The sequence below is a fragment of the Sparus aurata genome, chromosome 6, assembly GCF_900880675.1.
Source record: "Sparus aurata chromosome 6, fSpaAur1.1, whole genome shotgun sequence".
NCBI classification, from domain to species: Eukaryota; Metazoa; Chordata; class Actinopteri; order Spariformes; family Sparidae; genus Sparus; species Sparus aurata.
Window position 1 is genome coordinate 27514012 of NC_044192.1, and position 17937 is coordinate 27531948.

A 17937-nucleotide genomic window follows, 5' to 3' on the forward strand; every position below is an offset into this window, starting at 1 on the left:
CTTTAAAAAAGACGCGTCAGATTTGGGGGGGTAAAAACGACTCAAGTCGCTGTCCAGAATGCTGGCAAAATGAAAAAGGCAATCTAAAGGTGAAGTTTCCTCCAGCTCTGCGAAAGTTGGGAAAAGGTAAATGTCACCTTGACGAAGACACCACCAGAGCACTCTGTTCCTCTCAGCATGACGGCATTTTATTAGACAAATGATGACACACGTCACTGTTAAAAGGACAGCAGTATACATTCAGATCATCAGGTCATCTGTACAGTACAAAGTTAAAGAGGTGAGAGGTGTGGGAGAGTTGGTGTGTGACATCCAGTTGTGTTGACCCAGTGGCCTCACACACGTCTGTGTGCGTGTGTGTGTGTGTGTGCGTGTGTGTGTGTGTGTGTGTGTGTGTGTGTGTGTGTGTGTGTGTTCATAGCGACCATTGCTCTGGCTGACAAAACTCCGTCGCCTCATTGTGTCAGAGTTATTGATTCACTCCTTGAAATCTTTGGTCATTCAGGACAGTGTGGATTCTTTTTTTTTCTGCTTTCTTCTGTGAGCTCAGTGTGAGCCCAGTACGCCTGAGAGAGCAGAACCGTTCAGTCGTTCTTTTGGCCTCAATGAGAAACGAGAGATCAGAGAAAAGTCACAGTTTTTTACTCTTACAATGGCTGCAGGGTTCTTTGATTTGGATGAGTGAATCCAGTGTAAACAGGCCCAGTGTTATGTGTTTGTAGCTGCATGTTCTGCTCCATCAAAGGCCATCTGGAGTCTGGGTCAAACTGCATACAGTCCATGAGGTGCAGATCAGGTGTGCTGGACGAGTCACTGGGGTGGGTAAACACTTTAATACTGCATTTTGGCATCATGTAACTTAATCTCCACACAGACACATTCCTCTCATGTCTCCAAACTCCTTCTTTGAATAAGCTATAAGGCGCTGGAAAAGACTGCATTTGAGTAGAACTGTCTTGGTTTGCACTGTCTGTAAGGCTGCCCTCAGTTTTCATACTCGTTGGATAAGACGGGCACTGGATACACGTGAGGATTTTAAGCAGCAAAAAGGTTTTTCCATTGTGAGTTACCCCCCCCCCCCCCCCCCCCCCAGGATGGACACGAGACACGGACGCTCCGCCTGCGCGTAAACAACAGCTTCAACTACACTGAACCTTTGAACAAATGAACACAGACTTCACTTGTCATGTAAATATACACCTACACATCACTTTTTTTTTTTTCTTTTTTTGTTTTCCAGAACAGGACGACAACATTACATCTCATATATGACGCATAGCAGGGCGGCTACGGAGGCACTGCCCTGCTGGAGTGCCCACGAGCAAGTCATGAAATAGATCCCGCAGCAGCTGCGAGGGCCGCTGCTCAGTAGCTCCCCTGGTCGAAGCTTTTTTTTTTTTTTTGGGAAGATGGGAGCAGAATGAACGATGGCGTTATTATCAATACATCCATTTTACGCACGGGGAAACATTAAAGTTGGAGTCAGTGTATTCCATTAGGTGTGAACGGGGACATCCTGTCGAGGCTGATGTCCGCCTCGCAGTCCTCTAGGTCGCAAACCGAGTCGGTGGGGTTCTCGTTGTTGTGAGAAAACTGCGAAATCCTGTCAAAAGTCTCCTCGTGCTCGATACATTCAACCACGTTGGGGATCATGTTGACGTAGGCGTTCACGATCTCCTTGTGGATGAGGGTGTCTTGATTATATGAGACCAGCTCGTTGCTGATGTTCACCGTCTCCACCGGCGTGTTGGAGCAGAAGTTGCGACACCCCAGGAGGCTGGCGAAGGCCTTCCTGAACTCGGCGTTGAAGGCGTAAATGACGGGGTTCAGGGAGGAGTTGGTCCAGCCGAACCACACGAAGACGTCGAAGGTGGTCTCGCTGACGCACGGCAGCCCCGCGTCCCGGTCCGTGGCGGGTCTGTCGCAGAACGGGACCATGCAGTTCAGGACGAAGAAAGGTAACCAGCAGCACACAAACACGCCCATAATCACCGACAGAGTTTTGAACACTTTGGTTTCCCGCTTGATCGAAGTCTTCAAGGTGGTGTGGTGTTGGCACTCTATTCTGTTGCTCCTGCAACTTTGCGCGTGCTCTGCCGCCCTCTCCAAGGAGGCTATTCTTCTGATTTGTATTTGCGCAATCCGGTATATTCTGGTGTAAGTCACAATCATAATTGCCACGGGAATATAGAAACTTATCAAAGAGGAGGATATCGCATACTCCCTGCTCAGGCTGGAGTCGCAGTTTTCCTCCACCTGCCGAGTGGAGGAGTTGTGCGCCCCGGCTGCGTCGTCAGCGTTGGCTTTGTGCCAGTTGAGCTGGACCGGTATGAATGAAATGAGCACAGACAACGTCCAAGTGATGCTTATCATAACAAAGGCAACACGCTGGGTCATTTTCCTCTCGTAGCGGAAGGGGCTCGAGATGGCCCAGTATCTATCCACGCTGATGATGCAGAGGTTGAGGATTGAGGCGGTGGAGCACATAATGTCAAAAGCGACCCACACGTTACAGAAAGTGCCAAACGGCCAGTACCCCGCCACCTCTGCCACAGCTTTCCAAGGCATCACCAGGACGGCCACGAATAAATCCGATAGAGCCAGGGAGACGATGAAAATGTTGGTGACTTTGGTCCGCAGGTGCCGAAAGCGCAGCACCGCGGCGCACACCAGGATGTTCCCCAGCAGGGTCCATAGGATGAGCAGGGACAGCAGGCAGCCCGTCACCGTGCGCACCACCATATCCTTCCTCCCGTCGTCTGTTGCCTCTGTTTCGGTGCTGTTCCACATAATCTCTCCCAGGGGTGCCGGCACAGAGTCAGTCCTCTGCACCGATGACAGATACTTGGCTGGGTTCTCCATGTGCCTCTCTTCAAGTAAAACTGCAGTCCATAGCTCCGTGCGCGGTGACGGGCGCAGTTAACAGCCATTCACCGTGTGGTCCCCATTGACCCGCTCGACTGCCAGCATGATATGGAGAGCAAAACAGACGAAGAGAGAGAAGTGAGCGCGTTAAAATTGAGCCGAGCGACGTGCCAGGTGCGCTGAGGGGCTGAAACGCAGCGAGCAGTGGCGAGCGCATGTTGCAGTCTGGCCGGGCTCGGTCGTCTGATCTGGCTGCCTCTGTGAATCTCTCCAGTCCGAGGTATCCTGAGCGCGGCGTGGGTAAGGAGGGAGTCCCTGCAGCCTGAACACACACTTACCTAACCAGGTCTGCGCGCAGACAGCATCACGCCTCCTCTGTGCGTGGTGTTACGCACGACTGTGCACTGCGTTAGGAGAGGGGTGTGAGGAAGCCGTCAACATTTTCGAGGGGTTCTCATCGTTTGGTTTCAAAGTGTGTGATTAAAAAGTCGAAATCAGTCAGAGCGGTCTGCGAACTGTGGTTAGTCCGTGTGACAGGAGTGACAATATGCAGGGAGATCCACGATCCAAGTTTGTGACGACCAAAGCAGCTACTGGGTGCATTTAACCGTGTTTCGTGTGTTGTAGACAGGCTGTAGACAAACAGAGTCAGTCCACTTATTATGCATGATCAATAGTTGTGAAGAGACATGAGCCTCTCACAGGCTGTAGTACTGGCACTGGCTGAGCTGTCCATGGTGCTGAAAAAGAAAACACCCTCGAGCGTAACGCAAAAGCACCAGTCTATCTATCTATCATTCTATCTATCTATCTATCTATCTATCTATCTATCTATCATTCTATCTATCTATCTATCTATCTATCTATCTAAACCATGAATGATCCCGCATTAGATTCATACGTGTATAAGCAGCACCACACTCCCATGGCTGAGATACACCTCTGGTGCAGAGTAAGGCAACTTAAACTCTCTCACACACATATTATTTTCTAAGTTTAAGCATCAGTGAATTGAGTCATTTTCACCCTGGTGAAATAATTTCAACCGTGCGCCTCAAAAAGCCGACGGGTCTGTTCACACATTAACAAATCCTTTCTCAGACTTTCACGGAATTCTGGTGGGTTTTTTTGCCCTCCGCCGGCTGGAGGTCACAGCTCACCCGCCTCTGCCTGAACAGGTGAGTCACATTCATTCACACTCTCAGCGGGCATGTTCAGAGCCAGGAGCTCTGCGCGCTGCTGCGTCTCCGTGTGCGGAGCTGCGAGAGCAGCAGCAGCAGTGGCGTTTCCGGCTTTGAAACGTCACGGATATTTTTAGATATGTCTGCTTGCCTGTCAGATCGTTCTGACGTGACGTCAAAATAATCTCCTCTACGCCCGATGCCAAATTCTCTGGAGTGACCTATAATCCCTGGATGTCATGCCAGGAAGCAACCTGTGTCCGACACACACATGTAAATCTTTACGTTCAGACAGATGTTACCACAGATGCCGGTGTTCTACTATGATATGGCACCATGGCCACGGAGGTTAATCTCTAAATGCGTTTATGTTGAATAGTGTTGCTGCAGTGACGGCGTGGGGGAGAATCACAAAATGAAATCAGTTACGTTATTTTGTTTCAATATGTATTTTTCTAATAGTTGTCGGATCATCATTAGTTTAAATTCAGCCACAACATAAAGTTCAAAGTTTTGTTTTTGTGAGAATGTATTTGATTTCTTCTCCTTAAAACTGAACTGCGTCTTCAGGAGTTTTATGGAGATTTTTGCAAGAAGCAGGCATTTATAAGAAGTGATGAGGCAACCATCCAAGCTATGGATGCCTATAGTATAGAAGCTTTAGGACAGTCCAATCAAACTCCTCAAAAATATAAACATGTGGCGCCATCCTGTGGTGCAAAGAGCTTCTACACCTGCAGCCCATTGAGAAAATGAGCAAAAATGTAGGAACACTCCAGAGAGTTCCTCGGTGTTCAGGAGAGCAGACAAGGCTGGGACCATTACACATTATAATATGAAGAGTTTTAGTGAAAAGCTGAATCTTTGAGAACTGTCTATGAAATTCTGTGACATCACAAGAAGCGTTGGGGGAGGGGGGTTGTCATGCTTGTTGTCAAAAATGTCCATGCTGTCCAGTGTTCACAAAATCTTGATATGTGGTATGTTCCCCCTGTGCTTTAATGACAGCACACACTCCAGCTGGCATGGACTCCATAAGTTTGTTCAAAACATGATGTTCCACAAAGCTTCCTGTGATGTCACAGAATTTCATGGACATTTTTGCTAACATTCAACTCTCATTGAAACTATTCGTCTTGTCATTATTTGTAATGAATAGTGTGCTATTACAATTATTTATTTATTTTTAAGCAAAATTATAATCATATCATTTTGACTTGTGGTCTCAGCCTTTTTGACCCTAGAGATTTGACAAGTCTTGTATATGAAACAAAAAGAAAACTATTCTTTATTTCAATAAGGCGAAAGATATGCATTCATCACTATTGTACACATAATTGCATATGAGCACCATTTCAGTGTAATTACACAAAATCATATCACAGTTTCTGAATGATGATTCTGATCAGCATGACAGTATTTACAGAGATAATATAATATTGCAGTTTGCACCTACAAAAACAAGGGTTTTACCACACGTTGGCACATAGTGAGAACACATACAGTGGATAGCACCAGGTTGAGAACTCGCTTAGCTGAAGATATACATTGATTTGATATAAAATTATACAGTACAAGTAGACAGTTAATCTGCTATTCATGTTAATGTCACAGACTGGGGTGTTTTTTCTATTGATCCTTCTGGTGTAAACATACAATCTCTGGTCTAAGGTTATCACTGCAACAATTGATTTTGTAAGAATCTGGCATAATAATCCTTAAAGTATTCCAATACAAGATTCCCAATTTAATGATAAAATGCACCTCATTCTAGCAACATTAGTGCCTTTTCATGCTCACATACAGCGGGGTCAAAAAGACTGAGACCACTAGTCTACTTCGTTTTTGCATTTGTTTCAAATGTAACAATGCTTTCTTTAATTACAAATGATAATACCATTGCCTATCATGTGCCAATCTCGTGAAAAGTCCAATCAATTAAAAAGGGCAATGAATGTCAGAATATCTTAGTATTTGGTATGTTCCCCTTTTGCTTTAATGACGGATGCACTCGAGCTGGTACGGACTCCACAAGTTTGTGAAAAACCCGATGACTGTATTTGTGATGAAGTTACTTCTTCTTCTTCTATCTTTCAGGGACCTAAGCTCGATGTATTGATGGAGTGGTCACTGGCATTTTAGAGTTTAACTCACTTACTCCTGGAAACCTTTAGTCTAGCCATGATTTAACCTTGCGAAAGCCCTTCTTTGCTTCAGCTTACAATTTGACTTCTGATGCTTTCATTCACTCTCCTCACTGGTTTACGTGAATATTAGATGATTTTAATGTGGTCTCAGACTTTTGGACCTCACTGTAAATGAAAAGTTCAGTGTTGTCAGTGTGTAGATGGGAAACCTGTTTGTCAGGACATTTGTTATCTCACCTTGCACTTCTTAATCTAATGCTGATACACAGGGCTCCGGTATAACAAAAACAGTTGCGCTACCTAGTAACAACATTTTGAACGTAACTTACCATTCACCGTACAAATGGACAATGATGACCCTTAAATGACTGAGAGAGGCAGGTCCTACTTCTGAGAACTATAGTCCAACTCATAGAGATTATTCAAAATATAGTGCTAAGATTGTCACTATCAGTGTAGCTCAAGTGTTCCCTTAAACTACTTGAACTACTAAGAGAAGTAAATGAGAACCATCTCCATATACAGTATGATCATTTCACATGCAGATAAAATATGAGTCAAGTGGAACACCAGTGTGGCTCCGTTAGGTACAGTACTATTACATTATTAGATATTTGAGACTAATAGGTGTTCCAGTAGCTGTTTTGTTTTGTGGTATACTCTCAGTTATTACATGTGCGTGGCAGATACAGCATTTTACATGATGTATCAGTGAGGAATAACGTACTGACATGTGATTACAGGACAAAAGGTAGAAAGGTTCTTTTCATCGCAATCTTGAATAAGCCTCACATTACACAAAGTAATTCTTCAAGGAACACAGACTAATAGGTTTGTCTTCCTCTGTAATCCCCACACTGTTTTGTTTGTCTCCACGGCTTGCTTTCATGTCTGTCGGAGTGTGACCCAGACTGCCTCCTGAACGGTTGACCTGCGCTCTGAGACACTCCCCCGTAGCCGATGGTGACAAGTGTTCCTGTGCATGTTATCTGGCATTGTCAGTCATCTGCTATTCTGTCAGACCCGGCGGAACACCTCGAAGAGGGAGGCGACTGAGTGCATGCGGTAGAAAAGGTTCAAAGGAATGGCGAAATTGAGAACTGTGGTCCATATGCTGAAGCCAAATGTCTCCTGTTCCAATCCGTTGTCGTACTGTGGCCGGCAGCCAAAGGCAGGAAGGATCCATAGCTGAAAGAAAGAAATGAAAGGAGTTAAATCTGCAGTCATAGATATAAAAAAAATTTAACCACTTGAGGGCAGCACAGCAAGCTGTATGCATCACATTGTCATATTATCGCCATTATTTATTAAGTTATTGGGGCTAACATGTTGGTAAACAGTTGCCTATTCAAACATCTATTAGCCAACGAGCAAAGATGGCATTCAATTGAAATGGTGTTTCTGCAAATGTAAGTCGAGCATTCAGTCTTCCATAGCTGATTAATGCTCCAATGTGTTTACCAACTAGTCGCTAACTTTGTCTTTTGGCTGTTTGGTGCTCAGCAGGAAGTGTACAGTGGCCTTTTTTTGCTGAAAACAGCTCCTGTCTATGTCTTAAACAAGGTTGATGAGAGCAGTGAGAGTGAGCTATAAGGCAAGAAGACCAAAACAATGTGCTGAAAGACACTAAAACATCCTGAAGGCAGAATAAGGTGTGTGTTTGTCCCTATGTGTGACATCAATCAGCAGCTTCCGAGATAAAGATAGTATGAATAGACTTACAGGGAAGTTAAGTGGAAATCTGGATGAGTAAATCTTGTTTAGTTTCAGATCTTTATGTATGCATTCAGTTAATAAATATATGTTTTGGATTGTTGCCATTATGATTGCCATTATTATAAGACCTTCTACAGTACACTGCAAAACTTGCCTCAATCTAATTAAGTCTACATTCAGTGATCAATTTGGCAGGTATCCATCTTGAAATCCATCGGCTATAATCTGATGATGATTTAGCCTCTGTAGCCAGTGGATAACCAGATATGTGGGCCAACACTTCCTCTCCCATGTGTTTACAGTCGAATTAGCAACTTGAGACATGAAGATGGAGTTGGCATGAAGAGACGACTAATCTCAATAAATAGAAATATGCGAATGGATGCATTTAAACTGTTAAAATGTAACAAAAAGCTAAATCATGATAAGATGATAGCCAGTGGGTTCCAAGATAATATTTCGGTCAATCCCTGATGCCTCTTTTGCTCTCGACACCGACTGTTTACCTGGATGCAACCAAAGCCCACTCAAAGGTGGTCGATACTACTCCGGCTACAAATGGGAATGCTTCCTAAACCAAAATCTTGTCCCTTGCCCAAAGATTCTGCAACAATATGCAGACATCTGTTCATAGAGACATAATGAGGTTTAAGAGGATATCATGTTAGCAGTAAATGTTTCTGCAAACCACAGATTCATCCAAACTGGAGGTGGAGGGCATGGTGGTGAAGTTACAGGTGACAAGGCTGCCAAACAGGCAACTGCAGCACTAGTCTTTGTTGTGGCAGATCACTGCGGACCTGGGCCCCTCAGACGACCAAAACAGAACGTTTTTCATGTGAAGTTGGGTCATCTCCAACCGTGTATGTTGCAACAGAAGTGGGTGTTTTATAGGAGACTTCTAGACATTTACCAGCCATGTTTGCAGTGACCACAAGAGATATTTGAAGCCAAACCGTGATGTGTTCCTAACCATTACCAGGTGTTTTTTGTGCCTAAACCTTAGCAGAGCATAAGCACAGTATGGTGACGACAGAGAACTAGAGAACTTATCTGATGTGTTGCAAAAACGTACATGACATTTATGCTGGCAATTGGGTCGAAATTAGACAGGTAGAAATTCTTACCGAAATGTTGCACATTAGCAGGAAGACAGCAATGTTCTTCAGAATTTGCCTCTTTATATTTGGGGGCTCCCCTACTTTGTTTCCCACAGGCAGCGGCACCTCGGATGGTTTCCTCGGACACCTATACACCTGTCCGCTCCCCTCCTGCTCGCTCTCCATGGTGACACAGGACCTGTCTGGAGTCTCATAGGCCCGGTTGATGATGCCGTTGTATGGAGGGGCCAAAGAGGACGTCACCGAGAAGATTTCTGGAGATGCTAGTAGCTCGGGGTCCTCTCTCTCTTGATCCTCTTGTTGGCGATAAAGGGACTCTATGATGAAGAGATTCTGGATGTACTTCTCCAGCACAATGAGCAGAGAGTAGACAAGGTTGGTCCAGCGGTAAGGAGGACTGCTGTTGGTGCCTAACGCAGCCACTACACTGCACCAGGACATGAGCCAGGAGCCGATAGAGGACCCAAACAGCAGCTCTGTGTCCAGCTGTCTGGATGGGTTCTTGGTGGTGTCCAGCGGCATGTGGTCCGCTCGGTATATGAGCAGACCTGAAGCACCAGCAGAGCACATGATCACCAGCATGACGATGCCGTATATGTAGAACATGGAAATGGCTGACTGACGCGTTGGGAGGGACTGCTCGACATGGGTGATGTAGACCACCAGGATTCCGATAGTGCTGGCCAGTGCAAGTAGACCCAGAATGGGGCCTAAGGTCAGGCCCTGGGTTTTGGTAGCCAACCTTTTCCGGTTCATGGAAAGGTCAATGGTCCGTCCGATGTTCTTCCACATGACAAAGAGCATGGCAGAGACGAAGATGTGGTACTCGATGTTGAATGGATAGAGATAGTAGAGGCTGCTGGAGAACATGGAGCAGGTGCTGGTGGTGCAGTTACAGTGAGGCTCTGAGTGCACTGCAAAAACACAGTCAAAGGGATTCATGAGAAATATATCCATTTTCCAACACTGATACATCTTAATCTACTCAACAATTTTAGGTGATTTTCCTACTTACTCAAGGTTTTCTTTCTGCAAAACATTCATAATCTCAGGTCATGGCTTCAATTTAAATTCAAATAACAGCGCCTTCTGTCATGTTGGAGGCTGAAAAATCCAGCCTGTTCTACTACGGCCCTTGTTCTTGGAGTGATCTGCAGGTCAAGCTTAAAGGTGCAATGTGTAAGAATTTGTCACCTGTTAAATTCACTCTGCCAACAGATAGGGTCAGCATATCACCAGAGAAACTGCTGATTGTATTCCGTTACATTACATGGCTGTAGCTACTGTTAGCTTGTTAGCTCAGTTAGCCCTGCAACTAGCCAGACTTCTGGGGGAGTGTTTGTGTTTACACCACTTGCACAACAGCTTTGGACTACCTGGAGAAAGAGGCTTTCAGGCTCAGGGCTAGCTGGTAATCATGCTACTTCAGCAGACATCTCTGTAACATGTTACATACACGTGTTTAAAATAACGCCAAAATTATTTCCTCACATGGTGTTTTTTTTTGGTAAATGTTTGAATGTTTTAAGTCGAAATTCTTACATAATGCACCGTCATTATATCTTTAAATAGAGGTAAATGCAGAATAATGGAAGCGGTTACTACCAAGTGTAGTTGCTTGACACATGCCTGAATATTGTTACTTTGTCAATTTACTGTATTACGAAATGTATTTCATTGTACTAGCTGCTGTTGTGGTTTGACTTGTTGTTGTTGTTGTTGTTGTTGTTGTTGTTTGTCTTGCATTGTCCTTGATGCTGCTATTTTGACCCTGTCTTGGCTCCGTCATACTTTAATCTCAATGTTTTTTCCTGGTTGAATAAATGTTATATATTTTATGTCCTACGCTGTCACAGTTTGTCTATTTTTTAAGACAATATTAACAAAACCACATCCATCTACAACCGCAGCTCCACAAATACTGTGTAAAACATAAATAAAAAGGCAATCATTTGCAAACAAACTGTGCTTACCATGCCCATGTAATAATATCCTTTATAGAATCATGTGTTTGAGAAAGTGCTGAACCTCGCCCTATCCTTGCTTGTGAATGACTGAGCCTTTTGAGGACACCCCTTTCATACCCAATAATGATGCTATCACCTGATACCAGTGAACCAGTTTACCTGTGGAATCTTCTAAACACGTGTTTGGGAGCATTTCACAACCTTGCTTGTCTTTTGCTGCCCCTGTCCCAACTTGTTAGAAACATGGTGCCTGCATCAAATTCAGAATAAGCAAATATTTACAAAAGGTTGATGAGGTAAAACCTTAAGTGTTTTTGTCTTTTTACTATCTTCAGTTCTGCCTTATTTATGTTTTCCACAGCATCTCATCGGTTTATTTTAATCAGGGTTGTAGCAGGACATAATACTTAACTGGCAGCAACGACGAGAAACCAAAAATGTCGATAATAGAATTAGCATAAGAACAAATCAATATTAGATACGTAAAGAAATAATTATCATGCATAGGAAACCACCCGTTTGACTAAATAAAAATCAAAGAGAAGATCAGTACTTCATTGTGTAGAGAAAGAGCAGTTAGTTAGTAATACGAATGCTTTGAGAGCCTGGAGGCATAATTATAGCCACTGAACCCTAACCCAATCCAATCTTACATGTTTCAAGAGAGTCATTTCCATATGCAGATTAGATCTGATGAGTGTTGACATCGTCTTGCTCCAATGCAATCTTATTTTCAGAGTTAAACACAATCTCTCCTGGGACCTGCCTGCATTAGTACAATGAGCATTAGCGAGTATCAGAAGCCCACACGTCTGTTCACAAAAGCAGCGTTTTTTCAACCTTTATGGGATGTGGCAAAGTCTACTTGTCACGTGCTGTGTATCTACCAGTTTTGACCAGTTAAACCAAAAACTGATATTAAGCTTTACATTAAGCTGCTTGTAATAAACGTCAGTTGGTAGGTTATAAGGCTCTTATAAGTCCTTGTAAGGTGCTTATTAACATTCGAAAGACTATGTAAGAATTAGTAAAAGAAACACTAATTAACACGTTTATTGTTGGATTGTACAGCAATGTTAAGCACTTATTTTATTGTTTATAACAGCATTACAAGCACATTTATTGAGTTTAACTCACTTACCTAAAATTTAATTGTTAAAACTTAACTAACCTTTTTGGGAGCTTTATTAGCAATAACATCATAGATAAGTTTAAGTTTAATTAATTAAGTGTCTTTGTAATGCTTTCATAAACAAAATAAACTAATGATGCTTTCATTAACATGAAGTAATTAAATCCTAATTAAGCAAGCAAGTGGCTTTAAATGTCTTATTAACATTTATATAATCATATTAAGGTTAATCATAAAAGTACTAATGAGTACCTCAATTATTGGAAGGACCGTCATATAAAGGATATTGAGGAGTAGACCTGGTTCAGACCTGCTCAATTTGGAAAGTGTCATGAGATGACTTTTGTTGTGAATTGGTGCTATACAAATAAAGTTTGATTGATTGATTGATTGATTGATTGATTGATTGATTGTTATCTCCTATAATTAGTGGTATGAAGAGGTCCAACTATCCAGTTATTCGCAAAGATAAGATGACAATCTGAAAGATGAACATACTATTGTGTGCCGGCAATATTAGATTGATAATCTTCTAAGTTGGATCTTCACAACAGTCGGCTTGATAATCAGCTGATACTAAATTCAGAGCCGGTCCTCATGGCCACTTCTGCTTTTCATGGCTTGCCTACAAACAAGGGTGGCAATTTTTAGCCACTTCTTATTTTTTCTGCTCCTAGATTAGACTTATCTTCACGACAGAAGCCTATGAAAAGTTTCAGTAATGTTTGTTTTCAAACTTTTGCAGCAACTTTCTATAGTTCCTCTTGTGGCTCAAGACTCATTATTTTGAATGTTGGCTCATTAGCAGGACACCTGAGTATCTTAGAAGTTGATGACAATGCACTTTTTATACTCCTTGTCAAGCCCACCACAACACGCTGTGGTAACGCTGCTGCCCCTGGAGACCATCTCAACAAAACCCTGCCGTGTACTCCTCACTCACCCACTCCCATCCCCTCACCCCCCGGAGGCGACCACTATGGTACTGCACCCTTTAATTAAAAAGGGAACAGCAGTCAGGGTGCAGCCAGCCTCACAGTCAGCCGGATATGAGGAGGAGCAGCTGAACCCCCCAACCCTAGGTTTATATGTATCAGTTACTGTAATTGCAGCACCCTTGGGAGAAAGCGGCCTGGGGGACAAAGCCGTCTGAGGTCAAGCGGGGGGTTGCCAAGGAGGGTGGTGGTGGCTGAAGTGTGGGGAAAGGGGCTGGAGAGGGGGAATCAGTGCCAGCAATGCTGTGTTTCTCCTGAAACCTAATAGAGAGACGTTCAACACAAACAAGACCCACTGGGCTGCCGAGCTAACCTCCCTTCCCCACCGCGAACCCTCCTCTCCTTCCTTTTTCTTTCATCCATTGAGACAAGCTCTCAAGTGGACTATTGTACTTTTCCTTCCAGGTACAAGCTAGCAATCGACCCTTTGGCCCTTACCTATAGTGAGGTTTCCGTAGCCCAGGGCAGAGAGTCTCCTCTTGTGGTTGTTCAAGAAGTGCTCAGCCTCTGACATCACACCGTTGCACCACAGGAGGAGGTTGGTAAAGACTGCGTGGATCACACCAAATCTGTGGATACAAAGAGTTGAAGACGAGGTCGATGAGCGGTCATTTAATAGCATGTGGCAGTGGATTTTACTTGATGTGTATGCATGTTCGTATCATGCACATTCTTTAGTGGCTGGTGAGATTTTTTGTGACTGATGATTTATTGTAGCAGAATTGATATCACAACAGCTAAAGTCTTTTGAAATTAAATGATAATATCACATATTTCACATACCTCTCAAATGTTTCAAAGCTTTTGATGACATCTTTGATGTGAAACCAGAGAAAATGCACCTGAAAGAAGACACAAGACCTTCATATCAAGAGCTTCAGAACACATTATCTTAAAGGTGCACTGTGTAGTTTCAGGGAAACAACTTAATCAGAAGATAAAGATCCTCACAGACTGTTTTTTTATGCCTAAACAAAAAAACTTTGTTTTTATGACTGAATAGACAAACTGACCTTAAAGGACAATTTCATTCTGTTTTAATTAGTTTCTATGTGGCGGACCCTGCCACCTTTTTTTTTTTTTTTTTGTAGCTTCAAACAGTGTTCTGGGGATCTTATTTTCCTCTAAGGGCTCTAAGCTCCCCAGAAGAGTGTTTAGAGTTAGAAAGGTGCAAAATATTAACAAAGTAAAACAGGATGAAACTGTGTTACATTAAAGTCATGAAAATTATTTTGTTTATTTTATCTTATTTTCTGTTTAATTTCTGCCCCAAAACTACATGGTGCACCATGTAAATGTAAAACCATATTCCAAGAGCAGCATCGTCAGAATCCTTAAAATCCATTCACCGGCAGGATTAATCTCGTCATATGCAGCTACACTCATGTAACATGGACAATGACAGGATTATAGTGTTGCAGCAACTGTGTACTCGCCTCAGCAACAAAGAGCACATTATTCGCAGACCTACCTGGTTAAGTGGTGCACGGGAGGAAAAAAAAGACACAGTGTCCAACACTGCTGAAAGATTATCACCTTATTGAAATTAAAGTGGGGTTGTAAACTTACCTGCGCTATGGTGTGGGTTGCATGGATGACAGGATATACCCCGAGCACGGCCGACACACAAGACTGATATCCAACATAATACCCGATTCGGAAAGCGTCCATGATCAGTGAAAGGAGTGCAAGGAGAGTCAAACCACCTACCGAGGAATGAAGTAATAAAGATCAAGTTGTTATTGCCACTGATTAATGAAAAACAATTATGGCAAAACAAATCATTTCCGGGTGTTCTTCAATTCGTCAAACCCTGAGTTCTTGTCAACATTATGATTATAGATGGGGAGGATAAACTTGAATTTGCCATTTTACGCACTGACCCTTGTCATCTTGTGCGTAATCTTACAAACTCACCTCTTATCCAACATGTTGTAGCGTGGACATCTTTCTCAGTCCGCGTGTTCTTCTGTCTGTCCCGCACCAGGATGTACCACATCATCCAGATCAGCTGGAGGATCATGAGGCAGGTGACGAAGGACAGCAGATGCTCTTCCTTGACAGAGGGCCCATGGTGCGCAATAGCCAGCATCAACGCCGCCCCGATCAGCAGCAGGTTGGTCCCGTACTGACCGCTGAGGAACTCCGCGTTCTTCCTCGGATAGTCCCCCGACAAGCTGCGCTTTAGTTTCGAGAAAATCTTCTTGTCCTGCTCGGAGCTGGACGACGAGGAGGAACTGTGGCAGTACTTGTTCAGACACATTATATCCAGGCCGCTGTGTTCCACCATGGTGGGAGACATGTATATAAACTACGGTGCCGAGAGAAGAGTCAAGTCAAAGCCACGCGCTATAAGTGCATTTGAGGGAGGCCAGGTGCGTAACCTGTTGCTACAAGGTGGGGATTCAGCAGAGTAGGTACTGTGCCAAACATGCTCATTCAATCTTCAAGGTCCGGCTCAGTGGTCACGCATAGTTTCCATGTCCAGCCTCGCTGAGGATGGACTTGATAGATGCCATTGTCATCTTGTAACCCTGAAACTGAAATATCTGGCCTTGTAACTGAAAATGGGAGATTGCGTTTCAGTCTTTGGTGATCCCGGACGCCCGTCCTCTTGAAACTCCCATATGATTCAGAGAAATCACTGGGCTCGCCGTGCCAACCATTCACCGCCTAAAGAAGCAAAAACACTAAGCACGGAATGATCCACAATAACAGCAAAAAAAAAAAAAGGGGGGGAGGGGGGGGAGAGAAGGGGGGAAAAAAAGAAAGAAAAGAAAACGAGCTTCGCCCAAATCCACCTCTTCAGAGTCGCTGCCAGCCAGTGTGTCCAAGTCTGCTGAAATCCTCTCAGGGTAGCTATCGGGTGTTAAGCATGCAGGCCTGGATGAGATGAAAAGAAAGATGACATTTCACAAACCTGCGATTTTTGCAGGCTGGAGGCGAGTGACCTGTCCTGACAGCACTTAAGATCCAAGTGCCAGCTCCTCAAAGCTTTATGTCCGACTTGTTGTTGAGATGTGCGGGTTAGAAACTTTTAGTGTGGAAAAAAAAAGAAGTATCCAATTTCATCGGTCAAATTCTCAATGGCTTTTTGTGTGTGCATGACGGAGAGCAGTGAGACCGTCAGCACTGAGAGCTTTTATATGTCACCGCTGGTTCAATAGAAATAACCTGGGCGGATGCGCGCAATCAGCATAACAATAGAGGGACCGCTCACATACACTCAGAGGTGATTGGTGTGATGGGTGATGGGAGTGGTGTTCAGGACTTAATCAAGTCATTGATCAATTTTTAAAAAAGCAAATATGGGACCTTCTTTGAAAAAAAAAAACTGCCTGATTAAAAAGTGAAACAGAGTTAGTGAAACGGATACATGAGGCGGCAGCGGCTTCACAATAGCTCCTATTCTGCTTTAGGAGTGCTGTCAGTCCCTCAGGACGCATGAGTCAACCTAGTCCAGCAACTTGGACTCAAAAACACATTAAAACAACAACACGCCGTTGGGGCAAGTAGCTGAGCGTCCTAATGCGGATATTTAATGGTTAATAAGTGCAGCAGCCATGATTTACTAATATCAATTTCCGGAATATCTTTATTTTACGCATATCGGATCAATTGATTAAAAACTAGCAGCACTACAGTCTGTTCTGTGTGTTCGGTCTTTGTTCCTCCTCCGAGGTTTACAGAAGATATCCATGTTACATGCATTGAAAACACACAGCACAGATAGCGATGGGGACCGTGCGCAAGGAAACGGCGCGTAATTGCGCACACGAACTCGCATGCCATGTGTACACACCGTGGTAGCTTCAGCTCTGCCATTGATACACGTGTGCGTATAAGCCAAACAGCTATTCCGTTTATTTTTCCTTCGTTAACACATCTAGGATCTGCGCATGTCACGTGCAGGAGACATCAGACACCAACCTGGCCCGTCAGCCTCTCGCGAACGACACGCTACAAAAGCGTCACGAGGTTAGACAGTCCATTCATGCTCCTGAACAGCACATCTCAGCGAGTATCGATTTCTTGATCACTGACAGTCAGCGCGATAAAGAAAAAGAGTCTAATCTCTTCATTATCAGGCGCCTTAATGGGCGATTGATTAAGTCTGAACATTTTTGATTAAATCTGGAAGCGCTCGAACTCTCTGTTGTTTGCATCCCCCCCCCCCCCCCAAAAAAAAACAGTACAAAAAATAAAACAACATCAAAATAACATCAATAACAGTGTGATTCACTAAAAGCTTTACTGTCATATTTAAAATTAGTATTTTTTAGAAGCTGAAGATCAATTTGATGACCTGTTCTTGAGGCGAGTCATTCCAGTATTGCTACTTTTCACTCCAATTCTAATTTACTTTAATAATTTACAATAGGATGCATTATTGTACCCTGCAGTACACATAAGGGTTCAAATGAATTCCTCTTACAGAAAGCTGCAGGGCTACACTTACTATCTTTTAAAATATGATGCAATATTATGGATTTCAGAGCACAAAAAAAATGGTTCAATTTAGCTTGATCAGCTACAGGATTAAAATGCTTTGTATTGATGTGTCATTGCTGATGATAACACAGATTTTTTCAGGACTTTTTTTTTTTAGGTTATCTTACAAGATAATGGGAGAGACTATCTAGACTCATGTGGACCAATCAGGCCACAAAGCACACAGACATCCGTCAAAATCCCATCACACACACCTGGACCATCAAATCCACGGCAGTGAAGAGCAGGAACATGTGGGCTGACTATATGGTACAACATCATAGTAGGAAAAATATCAAAGCGTGCATGTTCACCATAGAAA

At 43.5% G+C, this 17937-nt stretch overlaps 2 protein-coding genes and 1 long non-coding RNA gene across 3 annotated transcripts; 1 reads left to right on the forward strand and 2 right to left on the reverse strand.

The window, feature by feature from the left end:
- Nucleotides 1-1224: 1224 nt before the first annotated feature.
- On the reverse strand, nucleotides 1225-3487 carry drd5a (dopamine receptor D5a). Its single transcript, XM_030418507.1, has one exon. The coding sequence runs from the start codon at nucleotides 2860-2862 to the stop codon at nucleotides 1483-1485; it is 1380 nt and encodes a 459-aa protein (XP_030274367.1). The 5' UTR covers nucleotides 2863-3487; the 3' UTR covers nucleotides 1225-1482.
- Nucleotides 3488-3909: 422 nt separating this feature from the next.
- LOC115582532 (uncharacterized) lies at nucleotides 3910-10875 on the forward strand. The gene is made up of 2 exons (XR_003984182.1): nucleotides 3910-4043; nucleotides 9126-10875. It is a non-coding gene; the product is annotated as an uncharacterized LOC115582532 (long non-coding RNA).
- On the reverse strand, nucleotides 5397-15730 carry otop1 (otopetrin 1). The gene is made up of 6 exons (XM_030418506.1): nucleotides 15042-15730; nucleotides 14694-14830; nucleotides 13908-13966; nucleotides 13563-13693; nucleotides 9037-9944; nucleotides 5397-7381 (listed from the first exon to the last, which is right to left on the reverse strand). The coding sequence occupies exons 1-6, from the start codon at nucleotides 15424-15426 to the stop codon at nucleotides 7211-7213; spliced, it is 1791 nt and encodes a 596-aa protein (XP_030274366.1). The 5' UTR covers nucleotides 15427-15730; the 3' UTR covers nucleotides 5397-7210.
- Nucleotides 15731-17937: the final 2207 nt, after the last annotated feature.